At 37.6% G+C, this 27,460-nt stretch overlaps 1 protein-coding gene and 1 long non-coding RNA gene across 3 annotated transcripts in view; both read left to right on the top strand.

Moving 5' to 3' along the window:
* LOC125778519 (uncharacterized) overlaps positions 1 to 6,711 on the top strand; it is a 38,717-nt gene extending 32,006 nt beyond the window's left edge. Inside the window, exon 2 of the long non-coding RNA XR_007422764.1 lies at positions 5,966 to 6,711. This is a non-coding gene — a long non-coding RNA (uncharacterized LOC125778519). The remainder of the gene's footprint in view (positions 1 to 5,965) is intronic.
* The window catches only part of LOC105234232 (protein sprint), a 538,584-nt gene that overhangs the window by 124,001 nt on the left and 387,123 nt on the right, over positions 1 to 27,460 (top strand). Inside the window, exon 1 of one of the 2 annotated variants that reach the window (XM_049456741.1) lies at positions 6,738 to 7,126. The exons of the other annotated variant lie outside the window; for it this stretch is intronic. Within the exon in view, the coding sequence (XP_049312698.1) occupies positions 7,097 to 7,126 (30 nt within the window). The 5' untranslated portion in view covers positions 6,738 to 7,096. Of the gene's footprint in view, positions 1 to 6,737; positions 7,127 to 27,460 lie in introns of those variants that run through there. 2 annotated transcript variants of the gene reach the window in all.

Here is a 27,460-nt window from a genome sequence, read left to right as displayed (position 1 = left end):
AGATTGCATGCGAGAAACGTAGTTCTGTAAAGAAAAGTCGGTTGCAAATCATAAGTTTATTATAATTCCTAAAGAACAATTTCTTTGTTCTCATTATTTTTTGAATATTATCTTCTTTCAAATGTTGGCTACGGCTACGACCCGCCCCAGTCAGTTACATCCGTTGAATCCAATTTTCGTTAACTCGTTCGATCATTTTGACTGGTAATTGGCGAAACGAACACACGAATGATGGTCTTGAAGCGAAACGTCTGAATCGAAGCGGGTATTGTCCACATAAGAAAGGAAAAAGTCTAATGCCTTGAATCACACTTAAACGAGTATAGAGCCGGCGAGACATGTGACTCGTGCCGAGTGCTCGTTTTCGTTTTTAAAACAGTAAGGCGAGTAATGAAAACCGAGTCAGTGGGCGAGTATTAGTGCGAGAGAGTCACTAGAATCACATTTTGTTTACTATGCCCGACGTGCTTTCCTTTTTCTTCACTCTTTTGCCCCTTTCTGAGCTAAATTCACTGACTCGGCTGCGTTGCATGTGTGAACACGCGTTCGGTCTTCACTCGCCACGCCCCGGGGTCTGATTTTTATGTTGTTTACTTACCATTGCATTTTGAAAAACTTCACTTGTCTAACTAGATGAACAAAATACGTGTAAACCTCTACTCGCCAACGCAACTCTCTCGACCGAGCTTATCAATACTCGGCCAGAATACTGTCTCGCCACTGTTTACTCGTTACGTGTAACAAGGCCTTAACGGTGTGATATCACACAAGCGGCCACAGACGATCGACCGGCCAAAAATATGAAATTATCTGCTGCACCGAAGTGTTCTCGCAATAAATCCATCGATGGCATGCGATTGTGCTATTGCTTGGCAAGCGGCGCCGTCTTGTTGAAAACCAAATGTCGCCCCGAGATCTGAGCTTCACTTTTTTCGCATCAAATATAATACTACATAGTTTCTTATCACGGCGTGATAACGGTCACCTTTGATGGTTACCCTCTCAACTGGAAACATTTTTTGAAGAAAATATGAAACCGATCCACGGCTAAACAAACCACAACAAAACGTTGTTTTTTTTCTGGATGAATTGACACCCCTTGAATATATTCAGGCATACTCTTCGTCTCAAATGCGGACAAGTTTGCTGTTTACACTCCCACTGAGCCAGAAATGGGCCTCAGTCGCTGGGAACAGAAAATTCGGAAGAACTTCGGATGCTTCCTTGGACATTTTCAAGTGTCTCCTAGGAGCAAAAGAGCGATGTCCATCTTAGGAAGGTCCGAGCGGTTTTTCAGTTTTCTTGCACAAGTTGTAATTTTATTACGCTTTTAAGATCTGTACGTAAATATGCCGAGTTTCGGTATGGCCGATTGGACGAATATGACCAAAAATGAATGCTAACGTAGCTTCTGACGATTCATCAACGAAAGTGCAGTGTTGGTCTGGCGTTGTCCTGGTGGAACGAACTAGACCGTTCCTGTTAGCAATCCTTGACGCTTCTGGTCTTCCGTGTCTGTTGGAGACACTAGACCGTATCCTGTTAGCCAATTATGGACGCTTCTGTCGTATCGCCTGGTAATTCAAAGGCGATCCAGTTGTTTCGCAGTAGATGGTAGAAATTAACGGCCAATTGGGCAGCAGCTCATATGGAGGATGTTCACCTGGCCGTCAATCCCAATGGATACCATTTATTTCACCTACAATACTGTCCTTTTTTTGGTGCCAAGGGACATGTGCACCAAGTTTCATTAAGATATCTGAAGCCTTACTCAAGTTATAGCTTGCACAAACGGACGGAGGGATGCACAGTCATTTGGAAATCAACTCGCTTTGGCAAACTGATCATTTAGATATATAGTATGTATAGGTATATAGTTAATCTAATATTCCGTAGCAACATTTTGCAAGAGTATAAAAAAGCTTCGAACAGTAAGGTAACCGGAATGCACTTTTGATACTGATTTTTAGAACTTATGTGGTTTGAAGAGTAAGGGGTGTACTTTTTGTTTATTATGATCAGAAGAATGGTATACATTTCTATCAAATCCAAAGCTTCCATTCAATATGTCTTCCATTGAACTGAATTAGAGCGCATCGCCGTTGAATTAAAATCAGTTAAAACTCACATGTTCAATACAATTTTCCGAATCGTGTGTCTAAACCAGTTTTCTGCAACCAAAAGTGTGTCGAGAATGGAAATTATTTCATTGATCGATAAAACGTTTAGCAAACGCCGCCAAAAAAAATCAAAAATAAACACAGAAACAATTAATTTCATATAACTTTTAGACGACACAGAAATTAGCGCACAGAAGGCGAAAATGTACGAAAATAAACGAAACAACTTAAAAAAAAAAATTAAAATAAAAAAAATAAATAAATAGCAAAAAAAAAAAAATTAAATGAATAAAAAAGGAACAAAAAATAAAATAATCTCGCTAATTTTAGCATGTTGATCAACTCTGGCGATCAAAAGAATTTACGCGCTCGGCTGGCCACCTATCACAAAAAAATAAAAATAAAAGTAAAGAAGTAAACAATATAAAATGCGAGGAAAACAACAATAATCGAATTTAAAATTCTCAACAATGAAATCAAAATATCTAATTACGATCGTTTACGTTCGTAATATAAAAAGCGAACGAAATTCGGTAAAACACCGCATGCTAAATGAGTTTGTTGTTGCTTTTGTTGTTGCTTAGCGCATGCGATTATCGCCGGAACAGGTTGTAGCGCGCAGGCGTGTAGTCTGACTAAAAAATATACAATGAATGTAAAAACAGCAATATGTCAGGGACGCGCATTTAATACACTTATTTACGGTTTATGGGCTTTTGTATTTGTCGAAAATGTTTATAAATATTTATGACGTTTTAAAGCGCCTCTTTTGAGAGATATCACTTTCTCAATTTATTGCCGCAAATATTTTGAGTAATATTGATAACAACAATATGCGTGTATTATCTGCTTTTGATAGTTTCTGTTTCACTGAAAGTCCTTTTGAGGTCTCCTAAATAAAATTAATAAAAGTGTTGCCACATGTATTTAGTTAAAAAAAATTAAGAATAAGTCTAAAACTATAAAAGTTATGTAAAATGTGAGTATCTAAGAGAAAGTATACAAAAATATTTTTCAAAAATATTATAGAGTTGCCACATGTAGTTGATTCAAAAATTATAGTTTGGTCTAAAACTGTAAAAGTTTCATTAAAATTGGGTAACTAAGAGCAAATATCCACAAAATTTTGTTAAAAATTATTTTATAGAGTTGCCAACTGTTTTTAAAATAAATGTAGAAAAAAGTTTAAAAACGCAATGTATGTTGCTTCAAAATTTCATAAGTAAACAAAATAATAAATAAAATTATTTATAGGGTTGCCACATGTAGTTAATTCAAAAATTAAAATTTGGCTTAAAACTATAAAAGTTACATAAAAATTGAGTAACTAAGAGCAAATATTCCCAAAATTTTGTTAAAAAAATATATTACAGAGTTGCCAACTGTTTTTAAAATAAATTTAGAAAAAAAGTTTAAAAACGCAATGTATGTTGCTTAAAAATTTCTTAAGTAAACAAAATAATAAATAAAATTATTTATAGGGTTGCCACATGTAGTTAATTAAAAAATTAAAATTTGGTCTAAAACTATAAGAGTTACATAAAAATTTAGTAACTAAGAGCAAATATCCACAAAATTTTGTTCAAAAAATATATTACAGAGTTACCAACTGTTTTTAAAATAAATAAATTAGGAAAAACAGTTTAAAAACGCAATGTATGGTGCTAAAAAATTTCATAAGTAAACAAAATAATAAATAAAATTATTTATAGGGTTGCCACATGTAGTTAATTAAATCTATGAAAGTTATATGTAATTTGTGTATCAAGAGAAAGTGTCGAAAAATATTGTGTTGCAAAAAAATGTGTAGAGTTGCAAAGCCAATCTGATGTTCTTATAAAATTTATTAAGTAAACAAATCATAAATAAAATTATTTAAAGGGTTGTCACGTATATTTAATTAAAAATTAATGTAGAACTATAATAGTTCAGCTCCGTATGGTAAGACGCAGGTGATTATTGAGATTAAGAGTTTTCTCTTTTCTTGTGTGGGCCCTCCTATGTTGGCCATAAGTCTGCTAAGATAGTAGTGATTTTCACTGCCTTTTCTGTGGCGTGCTGGTTTTGTACGAAGAAGACTAAATGGTCTTACGCCTATTGTATGTAATATACTACTTTTGTGTCCTTAATTAGACGTTTGTATACTTATTTAGAGAGGAATGTGCTTGTTCGTCAGCAGCAGTTGCGAGCTGAAGGTTATGTGAGTCAAGCCATGTTTGCGTCCGTATCATGGCTTAATTCAGCTTTCTTCGGGCTTTATCTGTGCCTCGAGCTGTGATTACTGTTGCTATTTCGCTCGCGTAGTCAACTAAATAACATTCTTCTGGCATTTGAAGTATTACAATTGTGTCATTACTAATGTTCCACAGTTCTGGGCCTAAAATGAACCCTTGTGCTGCTCCTGACGTGACTGCTACATATTTGTCGTGTTCCCTCTCTGGTCTGGTTCTGCAGTTTCCTGTTACTAAGATAGCTCCGCACCACGGCATTGAGGTAATCGGGGATTCTAAATTTTTTTTTCTAAAGCGCCGATCATGTCCGCCCATCTCGCGTTATTGAAAGCGATTCGAACTCATAAAGTCGCCAACAGAACTATTCGCTTGTATTTGTGGCATCTACGCTATGCGACTTCTACACATTCAATAACGTTATGGATGGTTCCTAGAGTTGACCTTCCGGGTCTTAAATCGTGTTGTTTGGGATAGAGTTTTCCAGCTTCATTGATAGCCGCTTCCAGTCTAGGTTTAAGTAGCCTTTTTTAGAGCTTTCCCGTTGTGTTAAGTATGTATAGTGGGCGGTATGCAGATGACAAATTGGGATCCCCTTTTCGCTTGCTGATTTGTTTGTTACACGAAATATTCCAGTTTCGATGCAGGCGTTGTATATATTTAAGAGTACTGCGGTTCATTCTCCGGCGATTGTTTTAAGTTGTACTGCTGGGTTCTACACGGGCCGAACGATTTGTTAGTTTTGAACTTGCTAGCGGCCAGTTGCAGTTCCTCGAGGGTGAACAGGAAGGTTTCTGAAAGTATAGCCTGTTCTGGTTAACTGACTCTTTTTTTGTGCGTGGGATTAGTGCGTTTACTATACCATCCATTTTGACAGCGTTTAGGTCAAGTGGCTTTGCTCAAATATGGAGTTTCTTCATTACTCTTTTATACAAAGGATCCAAGGGTTTTTGCTAACATCCTCGGGTAATTCCTCCCATTTTTTTTCTTTTTGCTATCATCGATGGCATGCTTCAGCTCATTTTTTGCTGCTTGGTATTGCTCAGCTTCTCGGAAATGTACTGATGATGGCTACTTGTGTAATTTTCTAGGACTCTCTATTCCTTTATTGAGCCTGCTAGAGTAATGTCTGGTGTCTTCTAAACGTGGTTGCATTCCCCATATTGAGCACTATTAGATCAAGCCATGCAGTAATTTCTTGAATGCGCTTTCCCCTCGAGTCCGTGTTTGGTATATTCCACTCTACGGCTTTCGAATTTAGATCTCCGGCGATAATTATTTATTAGTAGACCTTCTGTTGACATAGCTGTATCCTCAATATTGTCGAGCTTTTCTTGAAATTCTTGTATGCTGTCGCTTGGCCTCAAGTAGCAGCTAATTACTGTGAAAGGTTGGCCTGTAGAATATTCATTAATTTTGGTAATTCCCAAGTACCGTACATTTTGCGGAGCCCGGGTTATGGGCGACTTTTTCGTGTTTAGCCTCTTCACAAAGGCAGCATGAGGGGTCTCTGTGCACTCTTTCAATTCGTGTCCTGGTTGGTTGCATTTTATGCAAGCACCATGTCCTCTCCTCTCCTCTATGAAAATAACTATTATTAACTAACTACTTTTACAGTTATAGACTTGTTAAAAATGAACATCAACTAAAATATGCCTTTGAAGCTTAAAAACAGACAATCCTCGAAGTAATTGAATTTGAGCATTATAATAACTGTGAAAATAAAATTGCAAGTGAGAAAATTTCGAATTAACAAAGCAAACAGAAAACTCAATTAGTGGAGAGTGTCAAAAAAAAGAAATAAAAAAGTCAAAAGTAAAAGAAAATATGAAAAAGCGATTAAAGTGATAATCCGCCAAAATGAAACGACAGCAAATAAAAATCGTCAAAAATTAATTTCTACGAGGTTACGTGCAAACAAGGAAATCTCAATTTTAATCATAACTGGGAAAGCACAAAAATTACAAAAAAAAGCAAAAAAATTACAAAAACAAAAATTTTAAATAAAATCAACAACAAATCAGCTGCGACTGCTTGTAAGTGTATGCGTGTGTGTGTGCAAGCACAGCGTCATCACCTTTCACCGGCAACAAACGTTTGTTGTTGTTGTTTTACTACATTTTACAACGAAATCAATTTGCAGCAACCAAATAAAACAGCAAACGAGAGCCACACACTGGTTTAACATACATCCATGTATGTGTATTTGTGTGTGTGCATGTGTGTCGGCAGCTCACTCACTTATCGGCCAAGCGAAACGCGCTGGCCAACAACCAATTCACCTATTTAACACATACCGATCAAACCGTACAACAACAACTGGTCAAGCGTTAATCACTTGATGGTTGGAGAAAACAACAACAACTTTTATTACAGAAGAAGTGAAGGAAATAAACGGCAGTTACTTGGCGTATTTGCATGGATTAATTTGGCTAACACAACCCACAACACTCGTAACGGTGTTTTCAGCGAGCAAACACACACACACGCAAACAACCAAAATCCATTTAAAAAGTGTATGTGTGTGTGTGTTTTAGCCGCACTCGAGTGGCATTAGATGGCCAGCGGGCCCAGCTATCGACCGCTTGTGGCAAGTGTGCTTACTAGCGACTGTTGTTGTTGTTGTAAGCAGCTGTTTGTGTGATTTCAACAAATTAAATGTCAACACCAAGAAAATATTGAGTAAGACATACATAGCAAAAAGCTGCATTAGTACAACAACAAAAACGTATAGCAACAATAGTCAACATGGTGAATGCTGTAATGGATGCAATAGCGGTAGGTTTATTGAATATTTTTATCGAATATAAAATATATTGAAAATTTTATTATTAAGAAATCTGCAAATTTATTTGCTAAGCAACACAGTGGTGGCGAGAAAACATTTAACGGTTTTATGAGCAACCGTCTAATTCAGAGATATATACATACAAGTACATATGTATGTGAGCCGTGTAGTATAGTCAATATATACGAGGTATGACAATTAAGTAATGAGACTGATTCCATAAAAACCGTATATTTGAAAATTATTCTACAACTCTGCCATTCCCTTCAAAGTAGTCCCCTTGGGCAGCTATACAGCGATTCCAGCGCGTTTTCCATGCTTCGTAACATTTCTGGAACGCTTCGACTGGGATGTCCGCGAGTACCCTCGTCACGGCCGCCTGTATGTCCGTAATCGACTCAAAATGAGTTCCTTTGACCACCGATTTTGTTTTAGGAAACAAAAAAAGTCACAGGGTGACATGTCGGGCGAATAAGGCGGCTGTTGCAACACGGCGATCCCTTTAGAGGCCAAATACTGGGACACGCTGAGGGCGGTGTGACACGGCGCGTTGTCGTGATGAAGGATCCAGTTACGAGCGATGTCTGGGCGCACCCTGTTGACTCGTTTTCGCAATCTTTCGAGTACTTGGCAATAGTAGACTTGATTCACAGTTTTCCCTGGTGGAACGAATTCTTTGTGGACGATTCCACGGCTATCAAAAAAGGCAATAATCATCGTTTTCACTTTCGACTTGCTCATGCGAGCTTTTTTCGGGCGGGGGGCGCGCGGAGACAACCATTGTGAGCTTTGGGCACCTGGGCACGACTAAGAGCACTATCACCATACACTCTTACAATTTTAGCGTACGTTTCCGAAGCTGTTTCGCCCAATCTGGCGCAAAATTTTATCGCGACGCGTTGCTCTTGATTTCGTTTTTCCATTTTCGTGACGAGCACTACAAACACACGTCTACTCAACTTGACGCAGCAGGCGAACTAAACAAGCTAGAGCGATGGTACATATATCAATGGAGAGGGGAGGGATGCCGGAAAAAGAGAAAGGGAATTTCAAGGCCACAGGTTTACCACAAGCGCGGCAATAAAATCAGTCTCATTACTTAATTGTCAAACCTCGTATATGTATTTTATAAAGTATTCGACACTTTCTTCGGGAGGCTTTACAAATTTCGTGGTATACACTGTTCAGGGTATATTAATGAGACATATGTCACTCTTAACAAATAAACAAAATCGGGTAGGATAGGAAAGAAAGGTAAAAGGATAACACATTATATGGAACCGTTGAAAGAGTTTATGTGCACCCATTTGTAGAAATAAAATCATGATCCAGGTTAATAATAGCGTATAATTCAAGTTTAGTTGGCAGGAAAGGAACACGCAGGGACGCCAGACCCCAGGCGGCCGCACTTACGCCATCATTAGGTCAATTTGACTTCCGAGAGGCAACAAAATTAAGTCTTATTCAGACACTCAGTGGCTTTGGAGTTTTACCTCTTTTTTAATCTTTGTTCCTCCAATGTTTCTAAAGTAGAAGCATTGAGAGCCATGGAGAATGTCCCGTCTCAGCTAGCTGAAGGCTAGGTAATTGCAAAGATAATGTTCTAGCGCCTCATCAAACTCCGCGCAAGCTCTGCATTCCTCCGAGCACACTTTTCTTTTCAAATTTTCTGAAGATGAGAGCTTAAGGGTAGATGCCATATGATGACTCCTACAAGTTCATATACTAACTATTGGTCCAAGATGGTTTATTATTTTTTCAACGGACTGTGGCATGAAATTTTCGAATATCAACTTTAGTGTTGAGTTGTTTAGTCGAAGAGTCGAAGAGACCGAAACCCATGTGGTCGTCTTCCTCGGACTCCGAAGTTACGAAAACGCGCCGAGTGTGTCAAATAAACGAGATCTTATTCGACCTAAGACCTTCTAAATTGAAGGTTACAAGAAAAATTATAACAAATCTGAAAAGATTTCGTATTTGGTGGATTGTCAAAAATGTTTGGAAATGCGCTAAAAAGTGTGAAAACTATCCAAGCCTTAACTTTTGTTGGCTTGTTTGAAGCGTAGTTAATAAAGGCTTCTTTGTGTCTGCAGAGATTTCTGTGAAAGACTCGGTGCCGCGATCTTGTAACGATCTTTTTACGACAGCCTGCTTTGGTTTTGGAAGTAGGTGCCTCCGAAACCAACCACTATCAAGTATTCTTCTTCTTTAATGGCGTAGACCCGGCTTACGCAGTTATTGCCAGGTTTACAACAGCGCACTAGTCGTTCTTCCTTTTGGTTGAGTGGCATCAATTGGAGATTCCAAGTATAGCCAGGTCCCCTGCACCTGGTCTGTCCAACGGAATGCAGCCCTTCTTCTTCCTCTTCTTCGAATACTCTCAGAGCTGGAGTGTTTTCATTGAATCAAACGAGATGACCAAACCAACGTAACCGCTGTCTCTTAATCCGATGAACTACGCCCATAAATCCTCCGCAGAACCTTTCTCTCTAAACTAATAATGCCGACTCATCAGATGTTGCCATCGTCCATGCCTCTGAACCATATGGCAGGACGGGGATGATGTCATCCCTAAAACGACTTTTCCACTGCATTTTATCAACTTAAGCTGTGCTCAGAGTGCACCCCGAAATGAAGAACTTGCGCCACAATCTTCAACTGAAACATAGCAATAAGACCCAAGATAAAGCAATCATACTTGCCGTGCAACTTACTATACTTTTTCTCATTAGACCACTTGATTACTTGATTGTCAAGTCAATGAATTCATCCTTCACACATAAACACATATACTTATATATATATATGCATATCTGTACTCATATAAGCACTCATTCATAAAACCACATCATTTGGCATTATTATTTAATGCGGCCAATTGACATGTCCGGCCTAAGGCTTAGCTGTCGCTTCGCGTTTTACGCGTGGTTTCGGCTATGAAATTATGCCAGCGTTCAATTTCACTTTGACAGTTTTGCTGCCTCGCTATTAAAATGGCATAAATTTCACGCCTCTGAATTGCCAACTCAAATTTAAGCATTGGTAGTTCAAGCGATTTGTTGAGCAGCTCAATTTGAAACCGTTGCGGCAGCCACATTATTGCTTTTTAATGCCGTTTTTATTGTTATTTTTCGCTTTCCATTGCTCAGCTTGCCACCTGCCCTAATTTACTTAGCGGTTGTAACGCACACGCTGCACTTTCTTGCCTCGCTGCGGTCATTCGATATTTATGACCTATAAATCTTGTTCCCGAAAGTTTAGTTCATTTCCATTTTATTGACAATTTTGGTCTCGCTTTACGCTATAGCAGCTATAATTATATAATTGAATCCGAAATGAGTTTCGCTTTCTTTGCTCCGAAAAGCAAAAGCTGGTTTTGTTTCTACTTCTTTCATTCCACTTTGAATAGAAACTCTTCAGTTTTCTGACAGTTCAATGTCGCACTCATAGAGATACAACCATAATACATGCCCGTATATGAATGTATTTATAACGGCACTTAACTCAAAAGAAGCGCTACACGGCCATCCCAGTATAACAGCTATGTGAGCCACTTTGGCGAAACACCTTAAGCTTAATTAATTCCGAAATCGGTTAACAAGGAGTTGAAAAACTTAATGTCTATGTTTGATACTTTGTCCAGTCCTTTGAACTCCGAAGCTCCTAGATACTTGAGTTGAGTTCTAGAAAGTGCTGGACAAAGGCATTGAAGGTGTTCTAGCGTATGTCTTATGTTAACTTCTATGCAATTTCTGCATGTATTGTTATTACTTATGCCCATCCGGTTAGCATGTGATGCCTGTAAGTTGTTACCTGTCAAGAGGCCAACAGCGGTCCGGCAGTCCTTTCGAGATCTGTGAGTAAGAACCAAGCGAGTTTTTCTAAAGGTCTCTTGCACATGAGCTTGGCGATGCTGCATGTATTTAAGGTCTCCAATCTCGCCCTGATCCGCCTATCAGCCATTTCGTGAGTTTCGTTGTATATCGTTCCGATTGACTTCCGTATTCCCTGTACTTGTTCGATAGGCAGACGGATGACACTTTTGGCAATCACATCTGTAGCATCGTTTCCTTGAATTCATGTGTGTTCAGGAACCCGGTATATATGGAGCCACTTTTCGACAGCCTTTACATCGACTGCCTCTCTGCTTCTAAAGACATCTCTGGAGTAATACTGACTGAGATTATTGCCTTAACTGCTGTATCGAGTTTGTTTTTTTACCGTGTTTACACCGTTAGACCGCTCCTTTTCCATTTTGATCTTTATATATAATTACAGTCATCAAATTACAGAAACTTTATATATTTTCCCTTCTTCATAACTCCAATGACATCCCACGAATGTAATGTAGTTGTCTAAGCACACCCACTCTCATACACACCTCCATGGATTCGCAAAAATTTATTTATTGTTCAACGAAAAGCATTGCGTGCGTTCGCGCTTTTCAATAACTCAACTCATAATTCATAACTATAATCTCAACGGAATTTATTTCTATTTTCTAAAAACAAAAAGCATGCTCACACCAACCGAAAGCATGCCGGCTCCCACCACAAGCAATAGTCGTATATCAAAATGCGTAGTGCGAAATGTAAGCTCCATGCGGCGCTGCTTGGATGCGCTCATATTTGGGCATTGTCTCCGTGCAACACAATTCATAGCGGTTGCTATGGCATGCCCAAACTCCAACAATAACCGTCACCACCACCGAGGATTCAGTCGAAGTGTAACCACAGCGTTTGGTGACGCGCACATGCTCTCACTCCTCCTCCTCTCTCTAGTTAGATTTGGTGTGAGTGCGTGCGTAGTGCGAGTGCGAGCGCTGGAAGTCGGAAACATTTTCAACAAACTTTCAAATTAATCTCGTTGAAGTGTTTTTGAAAATCCTTGCGTGTGTCTGGCGTCTTAGAAACAAGCGCTGCCATTACGCTTTTCTCCTGCTCTCCTTACTTGCCACACCGTTTTCTTGTCGGCTTTTTGGTCTTAAGATATTTTGCGCTGCCTTTCTTTGGAAGTTTCTGCTTATTTTAGCAGCCTCATTGCCGTCTTGTCAGAGTTAGAAAAAAGTATCAAGAAAATCCTTTGTGTCCTGAATTTAATAAGCTTAGTTGCTTGTTTGCCGTGGAGACAAAATTTCGTTGGCAATTAGATTTGGTTAGGTTTAAATGTTTTGAAATTCTTGCGGTTTGCTTGTGAGTAGCTCGGGGAGAGAGTGTTAAGTTTTTGTGTGTGATATGCTATTATTGCCATGAGAATACTCATCGGCAAATATCTCCGTATATTTAACTTTGCCGAAGCATCTGAACTAATGCTTATGAAATTATTGAACTACATATACAAATATAGTAAGTCGAAATGAAGTCTACACAATCGATTCGTAGCTTTTTTTGAGATTAAAGTTGGTAGAATCTAATATACTCGTATGAATATAATTTTAACAGAACCTCCAATGACTTTAGTACCATACTTAATGTCATATGTTTGACCTGGTAGTCCAAACTTTATGTCCGTTTAAGTCTCGTCAAAAACACCACGTCTGGCGGTACGAACGGGTTTTGTCTTAACATACCTCGATTAGGTTCAATGTTTAGTGTTCTATTGGTAAGTTCCAGAAGGCAGTGTGAATCTACCAGGTGGACGATAACATTTTTAGTGTTCTCACAAATACCGGCTATTTAGGTAAATGAACTGATATTGTTCGATGTTCACGGTAATCGGAAATACTGTTAGTCCGAACTTATTTATCGATCGAGCTCACCATTGCTATTCTTAACACGTTGAGGACGACGCAGCTAATAGTATTCAGTTTCATCTTAGTGCGTGACCCACCGGTGGTGTTAATCCTACGGAGACCGGTATAAATAAACTGGTAATAGCCGTATTTAAATTCGACCACGGACTGTTAACTCAGCAGCATTCAATCGTTACAACAACAACGCCTGTCTTTGGTGCAGCCTTCTTTGGTGTAGTTCGTTGATTGAGCCGTCATGTTCAGTATAAATTTCTGAAGTAAGCTTTGTCGGGTTAAGTGTAGTTCTTCTTTTTCTTTATTGGCGTAGACAACAGCTTACGCGGTTGTAGCCAAGTTCACAACAGCGCGCCAGTTTTTTTCCAATCGTCAATTGGAGATTCCAAGTGTAACTAGATCCTTCTCCTCCTGGTCTTCAACGGAGTGGAAATCTGCCTCTTTTTCTGCTTCTATACGGTCGAGTACTGTTAGAGCTGGAGTGTTTTCATCCATTCGAACGACATGAACTAGCCTAACCACAAGTATGTCTCACTGTCGTCTTACATGTCGGGCAGCTCATCGTTCCATCGACTGTGGCATTCGTCATTGCCAATACGAAAAGAACCATAAATTTTCTTCAGAACCTTTCTCTCGAAAACTCGTACTGCCCACTCATCAGATTTTCTCATAGTCCATGCCTCTGAACCATATAGCATGATGGAAATTTATTCCTACTCAGTCCAAAGTAGCGCCTGTTGGTTTTACGGGGTTACCAAATTCAGACATTGCAGCTACTTTTCGTGCTGTCAAAAGCAGCCTTGAAATCGACGAACAGGTGGTGTGTGCCCATCCTCTTTTCACAGGTCTTTAAAAAAATGTGGCGCATGGTAAAAGTCTGATTAGTTGTTGATATCCAGGCCTAAAGGCACACTGATATGGTTCATTCGTTACTTTCGATAGAACCTTATATGCGATGTTGAGAAGGCTTATCCCACTGTAGTTGGAGCAGATTTCGTTCGCCCATATACTACAAAGAAGCTGACGCATGCTCCTTATCAGCTCTTCGCCGCCGCATTTGAATATCTCGGATCGTATTTTGCCTTGTGGAGCATTTTTTTTAGGGTTCAGAGAGTTATGAGTACAAGCATATACACATACATACGAGGTATGACAATTAAGTAATGAGACTGATTCCATAAAAACCGTAAATTTGAAAATTATTCTACAACTCTGCCATCATCAAAGGAATTGCAAGGTCACATGTTTACCACAAGCGCAGCAATAAAACCAGTCTCATTACTTAATTGTCAAACCTCGTATATCTCAAAAGTGCTTATATATTTGATCTCGTTCACCTTTCAGCGCAGTCTCTAAAAAATAAATTTCCTAACATTTGAGTATTTTTAAAAACTACCTTTTATTAACTCCAACTAAGTATTTATGGGCTCCGAAAATTAAGTTAACTTTAGAAAATAAATTTGCAGCTACACAGCATGTAGAAAGCTTGATGGAGCAAAAAAGTGTGATTGCAACACTACTAAAGCGCCACTAAAGTAATATCACTGCGAAAACATTATGTACTTGCAACAGATAAACTCGACCAAACATAAAAGTGGCAACTACGACCACCTAAAGTGGCAACCACTCACCTACTCGCGTTTGCCCATAAAACTGTAGCGTTCTTTATTGTTTGTTAGCGGCAGTAAAATTCATATTATTATTATTGCAAAAGCCCATTTGAGCCAACTGCGAGTATTAAATGTATTTCGATGTAAATTTATTTGGTGAGCGCAGTGAATGAGCTTTTCAATTGGCTGTACGTGGTGTCGAATACGGCTCAATTGATAGAAATGTGTGTGTTTCTGTGTTTATAATATAAAAGTCAAAGCATGTAATAAAATTGCAATAAATAGCAATTGAATTTATTGTTGTTGTAGACTTTGATTACTCTGTTGAGTAAACTATACTGAAAGTGTAAAATTATATAAAAAAAATATATTTTTTGGAAAATAAATTATATAGTATATCTATATTAAATTTTTGGGAAGAAATATTACTATACCAGAATATAGGTTAGGTTAGTCTGAGAGACTAATATCCCAATTTTAGCATAAAGAAAAAAGATGGAGTGGCGTCAGGTAGTCCAGTAGTAATAGTCATGTCTCTAGGATGCCAGCGTTTGATCCGATTTTCAATACGTTCTATGGTCTCAAAAAAAAGAAAATAGAAGAATAGCTAAAAATAGCTCCTTCAGTGTTTGATACCTTGGGACCTCCAAATGTTTAAAGCTTTGCTTTGCCAATGGGAAATAAATGCACAAAAGTTGCTCCATAGGTTGCTTTTGACAGTTCCTACAGTCTTCTCAAATTTTCAGCCCCATTCTGCAGGCGTGTGCCGCCACTGGACTATGATCAGTCCGATCTACTCTTTTACACATAACTTTTGAAGTTTCCCACCAGAGTAAATCATTTCATCGCATTTTAGCCTCCCTTGCCAAGCTTCTGTCTAGTTCATCGTATAAACAATGTATGGGTTTACAAATAGTGGAAATATTTCCAGTTGATAGACTTAAGTTATTTTTGGTAGTGTCGTCCACTATCTTATTTTCCTCGATGTCTTTATGATCTAGCACCCAGCTTATCAAGAAACTTTTCCCGATTTGCGAAACGCGCTTAATGCCTTGCCTGCTTGTCCACGTATTTGTTAAAACTAGAGTTACTTATTGCTACATTAGGGATTAGCTACGCGGCGTTCCTAATAGCAGAAACCTTTGCTCGAAATATACTGCAGTGGACCGGAGAGTTTATTCATTCTTATAGTATAAATATGTAACTCCGCGTAGTTTGTCCTCGAACCAGCTACGTCTTCCATCTTCGGGACATCCACATACATATTGTATATATTTAATTTGTTTCGTGCAACTGCTTTAATCATCTCTTTCTAAGTTTTTCCGGAATCTTCTTGTTCATTTGAAAGGTGGGATCATGTACTTAGGTCCTTCCAAACTGGTAGTCATCCCGCCGATTTTGTCGCGCAGTTTATAGCAAAGTGGCCTATAGGTGGCTTGCGGTATGAAGATTTCCATTTACGTGTTGACCAGACTATAGCACCGTAGAGCATAATTGGCTCCAAGGTTGTGCCAAACATCTGCGTATATACATACATACATATAATATATAATATTGCCGGCCTTTCTTACTCTTTCTTCCTCATTGTACTTCCACTTCGGTTTGTTGTCCTAGACAAAACGCAATGTCTTTAATACGAACATGGAGCAAGAGCTCTGTCCTATTTATCGAAGGCAGCCTCCATGGAGGGATTCTACATTTCTTTGTGAAGACAAGCAAATTCATTTTCTCTGGACTCAACCCCAAATACTAAAATATAATCTGAATATGAATGTATTGATGGTGTTCGTGATAATGATACTACATGTTTTACCACTCTGCATTCATTTCTGTAGTGAGAAAACCGGGCACGTGGATGCTTGTAGTGAAATCTTGGAGAAAAAATCTGCTGGGCACACCTAACTTATGACGTTGAATTCTATATAATAAAGTGTTATGATATCTCATAATAAGATGATGAAAGAACCGCTGTAAAGTTTTCACTGTGAGTCATTATTTTATACCAGGTTTTAAATTGAGTTATGCCATTTTATATGAGTTATACACTTGGTTTCTATTGTATTGCTCTTATCTGTTTTAATTATACCATTAATATTATATTATACTATTATATTTCAGTTATACCAATTATATGTTCGATTCACTACGCCTGGATGTTATATTGTATAACTAATGACTTTTTTCTTGATTAAGTCTGCTGTCTATAATTATTATTTGATTTATACCAATTGTATGTTTGATTCATCACTCATGGATGTTATACATATATTATAACTAATATGTTATTTTTATTATACCATTGTATTTCATTTATACCATTGTTTATCGGATGCAATACTCAGAGAATAGATAAATAATTGAGGAATGCACCGGCACCTTAGGTCTATTGTGCCCGCTCCTAACTCATAGGGGCTCACTTAGCCCCAGCATGTTGATAAATCTAATATCCTGCTGGGTGCTAGTGAGGCGATGTGATCCCTATCCCGAAACATGGATCCAAGGGCCTTCGACCTGCGTCTGCAGACTGCGATGCAGTCGATTGATTTATACCAACTCAATTTAGTTTATTATGCCATTTCATTTATACCAGTTGTACGAGTATGATCGATTCGTTTGCAAGTTGCATACAGTTATGTTTTGTATATACATAGACTCTATATTGGACTTACATATACCAGTTACCCTTATTTATTTGCTTCTGTAGTACCACAGGTTTCTATTTAATATGTCACTGTATTTGATGTATACCAGTTTTATGTTCGATTAGCCACTCTCATAAATATACGATGCTGTAGAAAATGACATCACTAGCATAGATATATAATACACATACATATGTACGTATGCACATACATATGTATGTATGTATACTGCATTCAAAAATTGCCGAAGACATGTTGTCACCACTTTGTTTCGGAAGTGCTTGTGTATATTATACTATAATATGTACCTATATCAGCGAACTATGTATATATATTTATTTATATACTTACCCACATATAAATATCTAAACAGTGCATTTTTATCAGAACACCCAAACCAAAATTGCAAATAAACACTTTTTCGCTTATTTGCTCATGAAGGCGTGTATTAACAAGAAATAAATAAACATCAATGAAAAATTGCTTGTAGTTGAATGGAAAACACGAACTCAAATTAGTGCCGAGCGTAGGCGATGACTCGAAGCTAGAAACAGCTGCCTGCTCTTTTAAACTTTTACAGTTTTTTTTGGCAAATTTTTTATTTACACTCATGTGTGCGAATATTTAAATATTGTGCCATTATATAAGTAAGCAAATATGCTTGACATAAATTTTGAGTGTTGTGAAAAAAGGTTTAAAAAATTAGAATACAACTCTTTACTGAATTTAAGTTATTTGGTAATATGATGTTAATAATTATTTTTAATAAAAACTTCTTCAAGGTTATGGAATCGAAAGACTGGCAAACGTTTTTCATATGTGCCTACATATTATGGAAATATACTCGTATTGAAGGTATCAGAAAATATTTCTATAATCCAAAGAATTTTTCGTGTCACCATAAAAGAATTCATTGCAACTTCTGCCCTATGTCTTCCTGTTGAAATACAGTAGTCTATGGAAATAATGGAGCATTTATAGTATTTAGTGGTGAATTTTTTACAGAAACTTAGCTACCCAACGTTATATACGCTGTTTTTCTTTTTATTCTTTTTATTGGCTATAATATTGGGTAGTCGAAAATGTCTTTAGCATTTTGTCAATAGATGTCGTTGCAGTATCTCCAGTGCTACCAATCACATCATGTCTTACCATATAGTGTTGGAAAGGTGAGATTTTAAGCTTCATTTAACTAAAAAAATCGGTTTAAAAGGTTTAAGTTTGAAAAAAAGTTACACCTGTTTAAAAATGTGCAAAATCCGTTCTGGAAATATCGAAATTTCGGTTACACTAATCCATCAGTGAAATGTCTCTAGCGGAGATATGTTTAGTCTTCAATCCCAATTATCTAACTGTTCAGAATTATAACCTAAGTTAAGATCTAGTTTTTGACCTTAAGTGGCACACCTAGTGCAATATTAAAAATGTATTTTTTCATAATTCTAGAGGATATACCTTTAAAAATAACGTACTAAAGTCTTAAATCTTTATATTGAATACTTTTTTGTTATAGCTTCCTGAAGTGTTGCCGCTGTTCCATCAGATCTATCAGTTTAACTCTAAATGCGATTTTCTCATAACTTCAATTTACCAATTTGCTTGAGTGATAACTGGGAGAAATGATCCGTTAACTGACAAAAAAGTACCCGGAAACTGTAAATAAAACGCAAAATATTTTGCGGTCTTGCGGTATTTTTATTGAATCAATTCGTGTGGCATCCATACATCGAGCTTCTTAGTGATTCCAAGCTTCCTCAAATGGTTTATAACGGTTTGATGACTACTATGCCGGTCTCTTTCGACCAATTCAATTTTATCGCAATTTTCGACGACAGGCCTTCCGGAGCGTGGTGCATCTTCGACCACCTCTACACCAGAACCAAAACGTTGAAACCATCGTTTTGCGGTGGAAATGGAAACTGTATCGGGTCCATAAACTGCACAAATTTTATTGGCGGCTTGAGATGCATTTTTGCCTTTATCGTAGTAGTACTGTAAAATATGCCGTATTTTCTCTTTATTTTGCACCATGTTTGCGACGCTATAACTCACGAATGACTTCAAAGAAACGACAATCAATCAAACTCGTGTTAGCGCGTGAAATGAGCTTTCCAAAAAGGTATAGGATGACCCGATGCGACGAACAAAAACTAGAACTACGCGCTTTCAGCGGAACTAGCGAAAATACCGCAAGACTTTTTTGACAACCCAATATTAAATTATTCATCAATATTTATATACAATATTCCTCGAAACAGTTTTTATAAGCACTTTTTGCAAATTCGGTAAATTTTGTTTTATCTCTTCGATCGACTGAAAACGCATTCCATGGAGCGGCAATTTCAGTTTCGGAAACAAGAACAAATCACATGGAGCCAAATCTGGTGAACACGGTGGTGTGGGTTGTTGATGGAGGGTATTCATTGCATATTTGGCTTTAAATTCGATCACAATCGTGGCTCGATGCGAAGGTGTATTATACGTATCTTCGTGAAAAATCCATGAATTGTTCTTCCACAAATCCGGCCGTTTTTGACGGATGTTCTCACGCAAGCGCTTCAATACGCCAAATAGAATTCCTCAATGACCGTCTGTCTCTCTTGAACGAAGTCATAATACACCAAACCATGAGCGATTTTGGCGTGGTTTTCTTGGTTTCGGCTCGTTTTTTCCTTTCATTTCGATGATGATTTACATTTCAAACTCATAAACCCATGTGTTATCGGCAGTTATAATGCTCTCCATGAATGTGGAATCAGAATTAGCACGCTCCTATTTAAAGAAAAAATCAGATTTATCGGGACGAGTCGAGCAATAACTTGTTTATAGCCAACATATCTACCAAAATCATTCAAACAGAATCGTGAAAATTAATATTTATCTTAATTATGACTTTAAGACTAGGTGCATGCTTTTTTAGGAAGTAGCTTCATCGCTTAAAAATTATTCCGGGAAGAATTACACTTTAAAGCTTAACCGCGTTGCGAACACCTCTTTGGTGGATTACTTAAACAGCAGCTGCCTTGAATTGTTGACCACACGTCACTTAAATACAGTTATGATTAACTTTGGGTTATGGCAAATACTAGCTACAGTTGTTGCTGGCCTCAGCGTGCATTTAAGAGTTTGCCAATAAAATAATATTTACACGCGAACTTCAACGGTTTGCACAGTGCGTAAGCTCTTGCAACTTTATGACTTCAGTTTATTTATTTGACATATTTTTGCTTTTATTTTAATTTTTATACCCTGAACAAAGTATATTCCGTACGTGCGTACGCCCGTATGTTTATACACGAACTAATTCCTCAATTTTTGAGATATCGACCTAAAATTTTGCATATGGTTTTTTCTTACCAAAAGGCTGCCCATTTGTCGGAACCAAGGATATGTGGCCCCTATAACGTATAGCTGCCATACAATGGCGTATAGCTGCCATATATGGAAAATGTTTTTATTTGACGTGATATCTTCACGAATTGTGCCACATATTATTATCCAAACCGACGTAACAATTTCTAAAGAAATTGTTCAGATCAAGCCACTATAACATATAAGTAGCTGCCATAAAAATCGGCCGTTAATAATGAAGTTCAGAAGGAATATTTTGTAGTTGTGAAGGGTATGATAGCTTCGGTTCAACCGAACTTTTCTTCTTGCCTTTTTATATTTTTTTATTTTATTATATTTTTCATATTTTTGTTTTTAGGTTTCCATATTTTCTTTTTTATTTTTATTTTTACAAGTAATTCTCGTATTTTCGACGTCGTTGTCGTTTGTTGATTCACCGTCTGTGCGCTGAGTGCCACTTGCCGCTGGTGTTCTCGTTGCAACTCGGTTGACGTCGTTTGTGTGGCTGTTATTTTTGTGGTTAAGTTGCTTGCTTGTCAACTTACTTGAATAATGTTTGCTTGGCTTATTTGCACAAGTGTTGCCATATTGCAATTTGTAGCACAGTTTTTTTTGTTTCTTTTTCACTCTTCATATTTTTGTGGCGACACAACATGGCAAATGTTCGTTGCGCTTCTGTTTTGGTGGTACAAAAATCACAAAAAACAAGCAGAATTTCTGTGGGTTGGCCGCTTGTTCGCAATAATATCATTGCCACTGTTGTCATTGTGGCCAATTTTTGTGTTGTGTTGCATGTTGTTGTTAGAATTGTTGTTGGCTTATGTTTTGCATGCAATATGCCACAATAACAATGGCAACTGTTGCTGCAGCTGACATTTTACTTGAAAAAGGTTTGTCTAACGCACGCCCACACGCCCACACTTACTCACTGCAAACAGCTGAGCTGGCTTTCCCGCTCTCGTCGCTTTCTGTTACTGTGTAGCACGGTGCTGCGCCTCTTGCCACGGCACGTTTAGCTTTGCTGCTTGACCCATAACCATAACCCCGTGTAACTATTTTCACAGTTTTTCGTTTTCTCAGTCTTATTGTTATTGTTGGTTGTTGCCACAAACGCTATTACTGCGGCTAGTTAAGTTTTAGGCTACTCTTTTTATTTATAGCTTGCTTTTCTATTTAAATCTATCATGTTTGGTTGTTGTTGCTATTATTTTTGTTGCTTTGCATTATTGGGTGGCTCCAAGCACGAAAAGACCTTGTGGCAAATATTGTTATTAGTTGCGGCTGGTAGCCGCATGTACATTGCATCATCGAACGCAGCAGCAGCCAACTACTGTACGCTCGCCGTCAGCGCCTGCAAGCGAATTTGAGTTCAAGCCGAATCATAAATCACTGTCTCTTCTATTATTTAATCGGTTTTTTGGTTTTAAGGTAAACGGTACTTTTATTATTATTACCGTTTTTATTGTTTGCGGATCACGCCCTCAAAGCGCTGCCCTTTGTAATGTAGCGCAACCGCCTTTGCTTCCATAAGAAACGGGTTTCTAATGAATCGCCTAATTGGAGCACTCAAATAATGCGAAAATTGGCATGGCATTAATTTAGGTACTTAATCGAAAGTAATTAATCATCGATTGAGTGGATTGTAGATTCGAAGCTATATTAGTGACGAATCCACGAAAGAAAGGATCAACCTTCGAGCTAGTTATAAAGGCTGATTCATTTCAAAGTCTCCTACTTTTTAAAGAAAAAACAAAAAACTTGAAATTTAATGGATAATGTTTATTATAATTCGAAAGTACATTCATTGGCTTTTATTTTTTTAAGATTATTTTTTCAACTGTTGGCCGCGGCTACGTCTCACATGGTCCATCCGTTGAGTACGATTTTTAATGACTCGTTCGAGCATTTTGACTGATAACTGGAGGATGAGACGCATGATGTTTTGCTCCAAGGGCTGAATTGAATCGGGATAATCAGCATAGACTTTAGACGTTACATACCTCCATAGGGAAAAGTCTAATTGCTCGCCGAAGTGTTCTCTCCATAAATCCATTTATTGATGCGATGTGTAGAAAGTGGCGCCGTCTTGTTGAAACCAAATATTGCCGAGATCACGAACTTCAATTTCCGGCATTAATTAGTTGGTTATCATGGCGCGATAACGGTCCCCTTTGATGGTTATGTTCCCACCGGCATCCTTTTTGAAGAAATATGGACTATGAATATGGATTATGATTCCATCGGCACACAAACCACACCTAACCGTTGTTTTCTTCTAGATGAAATAACAGCTCTTGAATTTCTTCAGGTGGCTCTTTGTTCCAAATTCGGCAATTTGCTTGCCAGAAATGAACCTCATCGCTGAACAAAATTTGGTTCAAAAACGTCGGATCTCCGGGGACCTTTTCAAAAGCCCACAGAACGGTGCGTGGTCGCCTGAGAAGGTCGAGCAATTTTAGTTCTGCATAAGCTGTATGTTGAACGCTGTCAATTTATGATCTCGATGTATAAAGCGCCAAGCCGTGCCATACGTCAGTTCGAGTTGCTGCGAATCTCTCTTACACTCCTACCTATGACTGCTATATTTTCTTTACTGTGTGCTGGACTATTCGGATTATCCAATAATGAATGCTGAGTCTCAAGATGTGTGAGGGTGTTGCGAATAATATGCTCGGTTGGGCGTTTATGTTGACTATAAGTTGAGCGAAGCGTGCAAAGCATATTCTTTATAGAACGTGAATTTTCGTAATAAAGTTGAACGATTTGTAAGCGTTTTTCAGACATAAGTCTTTCTATGATGAAATGCCTAACAATACTGAACAAAAATAATATGAGAATTTGACACGACTCACGTATGATCTGTCAAAAAAGTACCCGTGTTGTGTTCTTCGCGAACCAATTTGTAATAATTCTTTATTGATTTCGTTTAAGGAGTTGTATCAAGAAGGCTTATGTAAGCTCTTGGTTCAGTAAATGTGATGCTCTCTGGTTGGATTTAGTATCCCTGACTTTTTTTTGGAATTGCAGCGGCATCAAAGAGTATATGCTGTAGATATTTGCTACAAGACCATCGAAACGATACTCATTTGTGGGATAGTATCAAAATTTATGTAGAAAACAACTTAGCCTGCAGTGACCCATATAAAACCCTAATTTGTCCGCAAGTTCATTACCTTTAATATCTTTATGCGCTTGGTTTCATTCTAATGATAGAATTGCGATACATTCTCAATGAAAGCTTTTCTAAAATATTCGGCTGATGACGTAAACTCCGGTTTGAAAATTTTTTTGAAAAACTGCCCATGGGAACGGCAGTTGGTACATGGTGCCACCATCCCAACGTCAGTTCCATTTGCCGTGTTCAAGTCGTCTGTATACCATTGTAGAGCATTTCTTCGTAGGTACTGTTCGAGAGGGGTGTCCTCTTAGTCGCTTTGACTATCCAGAGATACTTTGTAGCTTTTAGGAAGGAGTGCCATGGGAAGATTATTCCAAGTTTATAAGCGCTTATTGATTTGTTTTTTCTTCTTGTTAAAGTAACGATCTCATTCGTATAGTCTTAGTCGCGAATGTCAGAAACGCATCTATCACTAGTTAGAAGTAAGGAAGAAGATGAGAAAGAATCATCATAACACTTCCTTCTTGAATGTACCATTTTTGCCAGATCAGGGGAAAAACATCTCGGAACTCCTCCTTTAGACATCCATGAGAAATAAATATAAAACACTTGATCTATAACAAATCAGTGCATTTTGCCTAGAGCTGATATTCAACTACAAAAGATTTTCTTTTGGCATCAAAAGCTGTACATAACAGTCAAAGTGTGATCCCACGGAATCTTGTGGGATCAACCATCTAACTAAACCTTACCTAATCTGGCTGCTGCATGAGCCTATATTAGTTCTGGGAACCGTATCTCTAATCTTCTAATGAGTGCTTTAACGTGCCTCTTTCCAGTGCTCGGAGGTGTGAAATGACTCTTTTATATCTTGAAAAGCGCATTGTAATACTGCTTCGTTCGCAAAGACATCCTCTATAATATCCTTGAAGCACAATAACTCCATATAATAGACCCTGTAGATTGCTCTGCCCTATCAAAGTTGGTCGATGAAATATTTCCTCTTTACAAGTCCGTTCCTGAGAACCATAATCACGTCCAACTTCGCCCTAAATTGTTACCGGTGGACTACGAATTACCAAAATTCAATAATTCGTTAACCTTTAGTATAAGCAAATTATAAAAAGTGGTACAGCTATACCAAGGCTGCCACCTAAGGGTTAATTATGTTAATATACTGAAACTCTAAACTGTGTTATGTCGTTGTAACATAGAGCAATTCTGTGAATTCAGCTTTACAAACTGATGCGTATATCTGCTTATTTTTCTTATCTCTATGTGATTTTTTTTATTAGATTTTTGTGTGAGTAATTTTACGAGCTTAAGCAACATTTTGATATTTCAATAAATTAAGTTTTTGTGTATGAGGAACAGAGACTGACAGCTCGTAACATAACATAACATAACATAACATAGTTGGAACTGTCTATTATTAAAGAAAAGTAATACTCACTCCAAAAAGCAAAAACTTCAATGAAACTCTTCTGTGTTGTTTTACAATCATACGAGTACTAGAAAAAACCGAATTGAAAATTGAAATATTCCAACTTGTCGATCAAAACTAGACATATTTCTACTTACGCAGATCAATATGTATTTATACCCGTTCATATTCTAGTTTTTAAATCTGTGAATTGTGTAATGTGTCGGATGATTCGTGATAAATCGTTTGGTAGGTGTCAAAATATGAAGCACTTGAAAGCTAGTTATATGACCGGCAGAAAAGCTTCAACCCAATATTTTTTGTCTGCTTCCTCGCACAAGTGTGTGATTATTAAACGCGCTCAAGTTGCTTGAAGCGAGTTAGACGATGAATTGACATTTCTCTTTGATGTTTTTATTTTCGTTGTTTTCGCTTTTTCTATTATTTATTTCTTGTTATAAATTTCGCTTCGGGCTGGAAACGCTCGCGGTCAGATGTTGTATTGAGATGGAAGGCTTATAAAGCTCATAAATTTTAAAGAAATACAGATGCAGTGAATTTGTTAGACATAGCTGTAGCACAATATAAACTTATTTCAAATTTTTTACTGAATAAGTTACAATTAATCTCCCGAAAAAGTGCTCTCGAGTCTTTTTTAAGATTTCTACACACTTTGAGTTTTTCCAAAAGCTTTAGAACAATATTAAATTTTTGTTTGTTTTATTTTTGAACTTTTTAAAAAGCTTTGGAATAATAGTAATATTTTTTAACATTCTGAGATTCTTCAAAGGTATTCTCCGGCACATTTTCACCCCAAAAAAATTCTGAGCTTTTGGAAAAGCTCTCAAATAATATTTATATTCTGAAATTGTTTAACGGTATTGTCCTTTTTGAAAACTTTTGAAGTAATTATGAACTTTTCTGGCTGTTTAACAGTATTCTACCACATGATTACGCGCAATCTTACCTTTAAGCTTTCAAGAAAGCTTAAGAATAGTAGTAATATCCTGAGATTATTTAAGGGTAACCCAAGACATTATTATTACGGTCTTGGAAAGTAGTTCAACGGTATTGTACTGTTTTATGAAGACCAACCACAGTGATGAGCTTTTGGGAAAGCTTCAAAGTAAAAATTCAATCAAAAATCCGATCTCTGTAATAAAGAAGTAACAGAAAGCTTGTTGAGCGAAGTTTCATTCCTTAAACTTGATACCTTCAACTTTGTAGTGGGGCTTGCTACAGATCGAAGATATATAATACAGAGCTTTTCATGGATTTTAGTATGGTACCTGGAAAATTTAAATTCGTTGATTTTTTAGCTTGTCACGTTTCATTGCTCAACTTAATGGAGTTAAGGAGTCTGATATTCCCTCAGCTCTAAGTTCCATATGAAGAGCTTGTGTATTCTCTAAGCTTTCATGGTTATTTGTTGAACTTAGGGGATCATAGGGTCCTAGAAGTTTTGATCCAAGGCGGAAAGTGTGTGCTCTTCACCGAAAAGCTTTCAAGGATACAAATACAATCTCATTATTATTCTTAGGCATTGCCATTATAGTCTCTTAGCTTAAAGTTCCTTACGAAAAGCTTGTGTATTAATTGAGCTTTCATGATTATTGAACGGACCTCTAAAATTTTATGGTCGAATGCGAAAAGTTTATTCTCTTCTCCGAAGAGCTTTTTCAAGATTGAAATAAATTCTAAAGATCTCTTCAGAGAGAATTTAAAATATATACTTAAGTATTGCCTTAACCGTTATATGAACCAAAGCCGCGCCTCGTAGTATTGAACTATGAAAACTGTTTAAGGATAAAATATATTGGGATGATCTCTTTGGAGAAGTATTGTTTCAACCGTTATATGAACCCAACTCCACCCCGGTAATAGTATTAAACTCTAGTATATCAGTCAAAACATTAGCTTGTTTTAAATTTTATAACATATTGTTGTTATATTTGTAATAACAGGTCTGTAAATATATTTGGTCGCATCCACGCTGCTGGATGCTTCATATTTCACTAAACAAAAGCAATTTATTAAAGCAATACGTGATAACCGAAAGATAAAGATCGCATATAGGTACTAACATACATTCAACTTGGTCACGGCTTTCGCGAGGCTACGTCATCGCGATACGCATCGATCACAAAGCGCGAAAGACCCAGCAAACGGCCGCGCGACCAACCAACCCAGTGCGCCAAGCGTTGGTGCGAAGTGAGTAGCACACGAGATTGGCGCATTGACCGCTCAAATGGGCGAATATGTGCATAAATGACCAGATCCACTATAGGACTGCAGAACTACAAAAAAGAAAGAAAACACACGTACAAACAATAGCCGAAATCTAGTTGTTGGCTGAGTGGCTAGCCGCTCAACCAACTTGACACCGCACAGGTCCGCGCCGCTACAAATCTGCGCTACTCACGTTCAAGATAAC

The sequence above is a fragment of the Bactrocera dorsalis genome, chromosome 4 (genome assembly GCF_023373825.1).
Source record: "Bactrocera dorsalis isolate Fly_Bdor chromosome 4, ASM2337382v1, whole genome shotgun sequence".
Lineage (NCBI taxonomy): Eukaryota > Metazoa > Arthropoda > Insecta > Diptera > Tephritidae > Bactrocera > Bactrocera dorsalis.
Note: the sequence above shows the minus strand (reverse complement) of the source record. Positions and strands in the feature narration are given on the sequence as shown.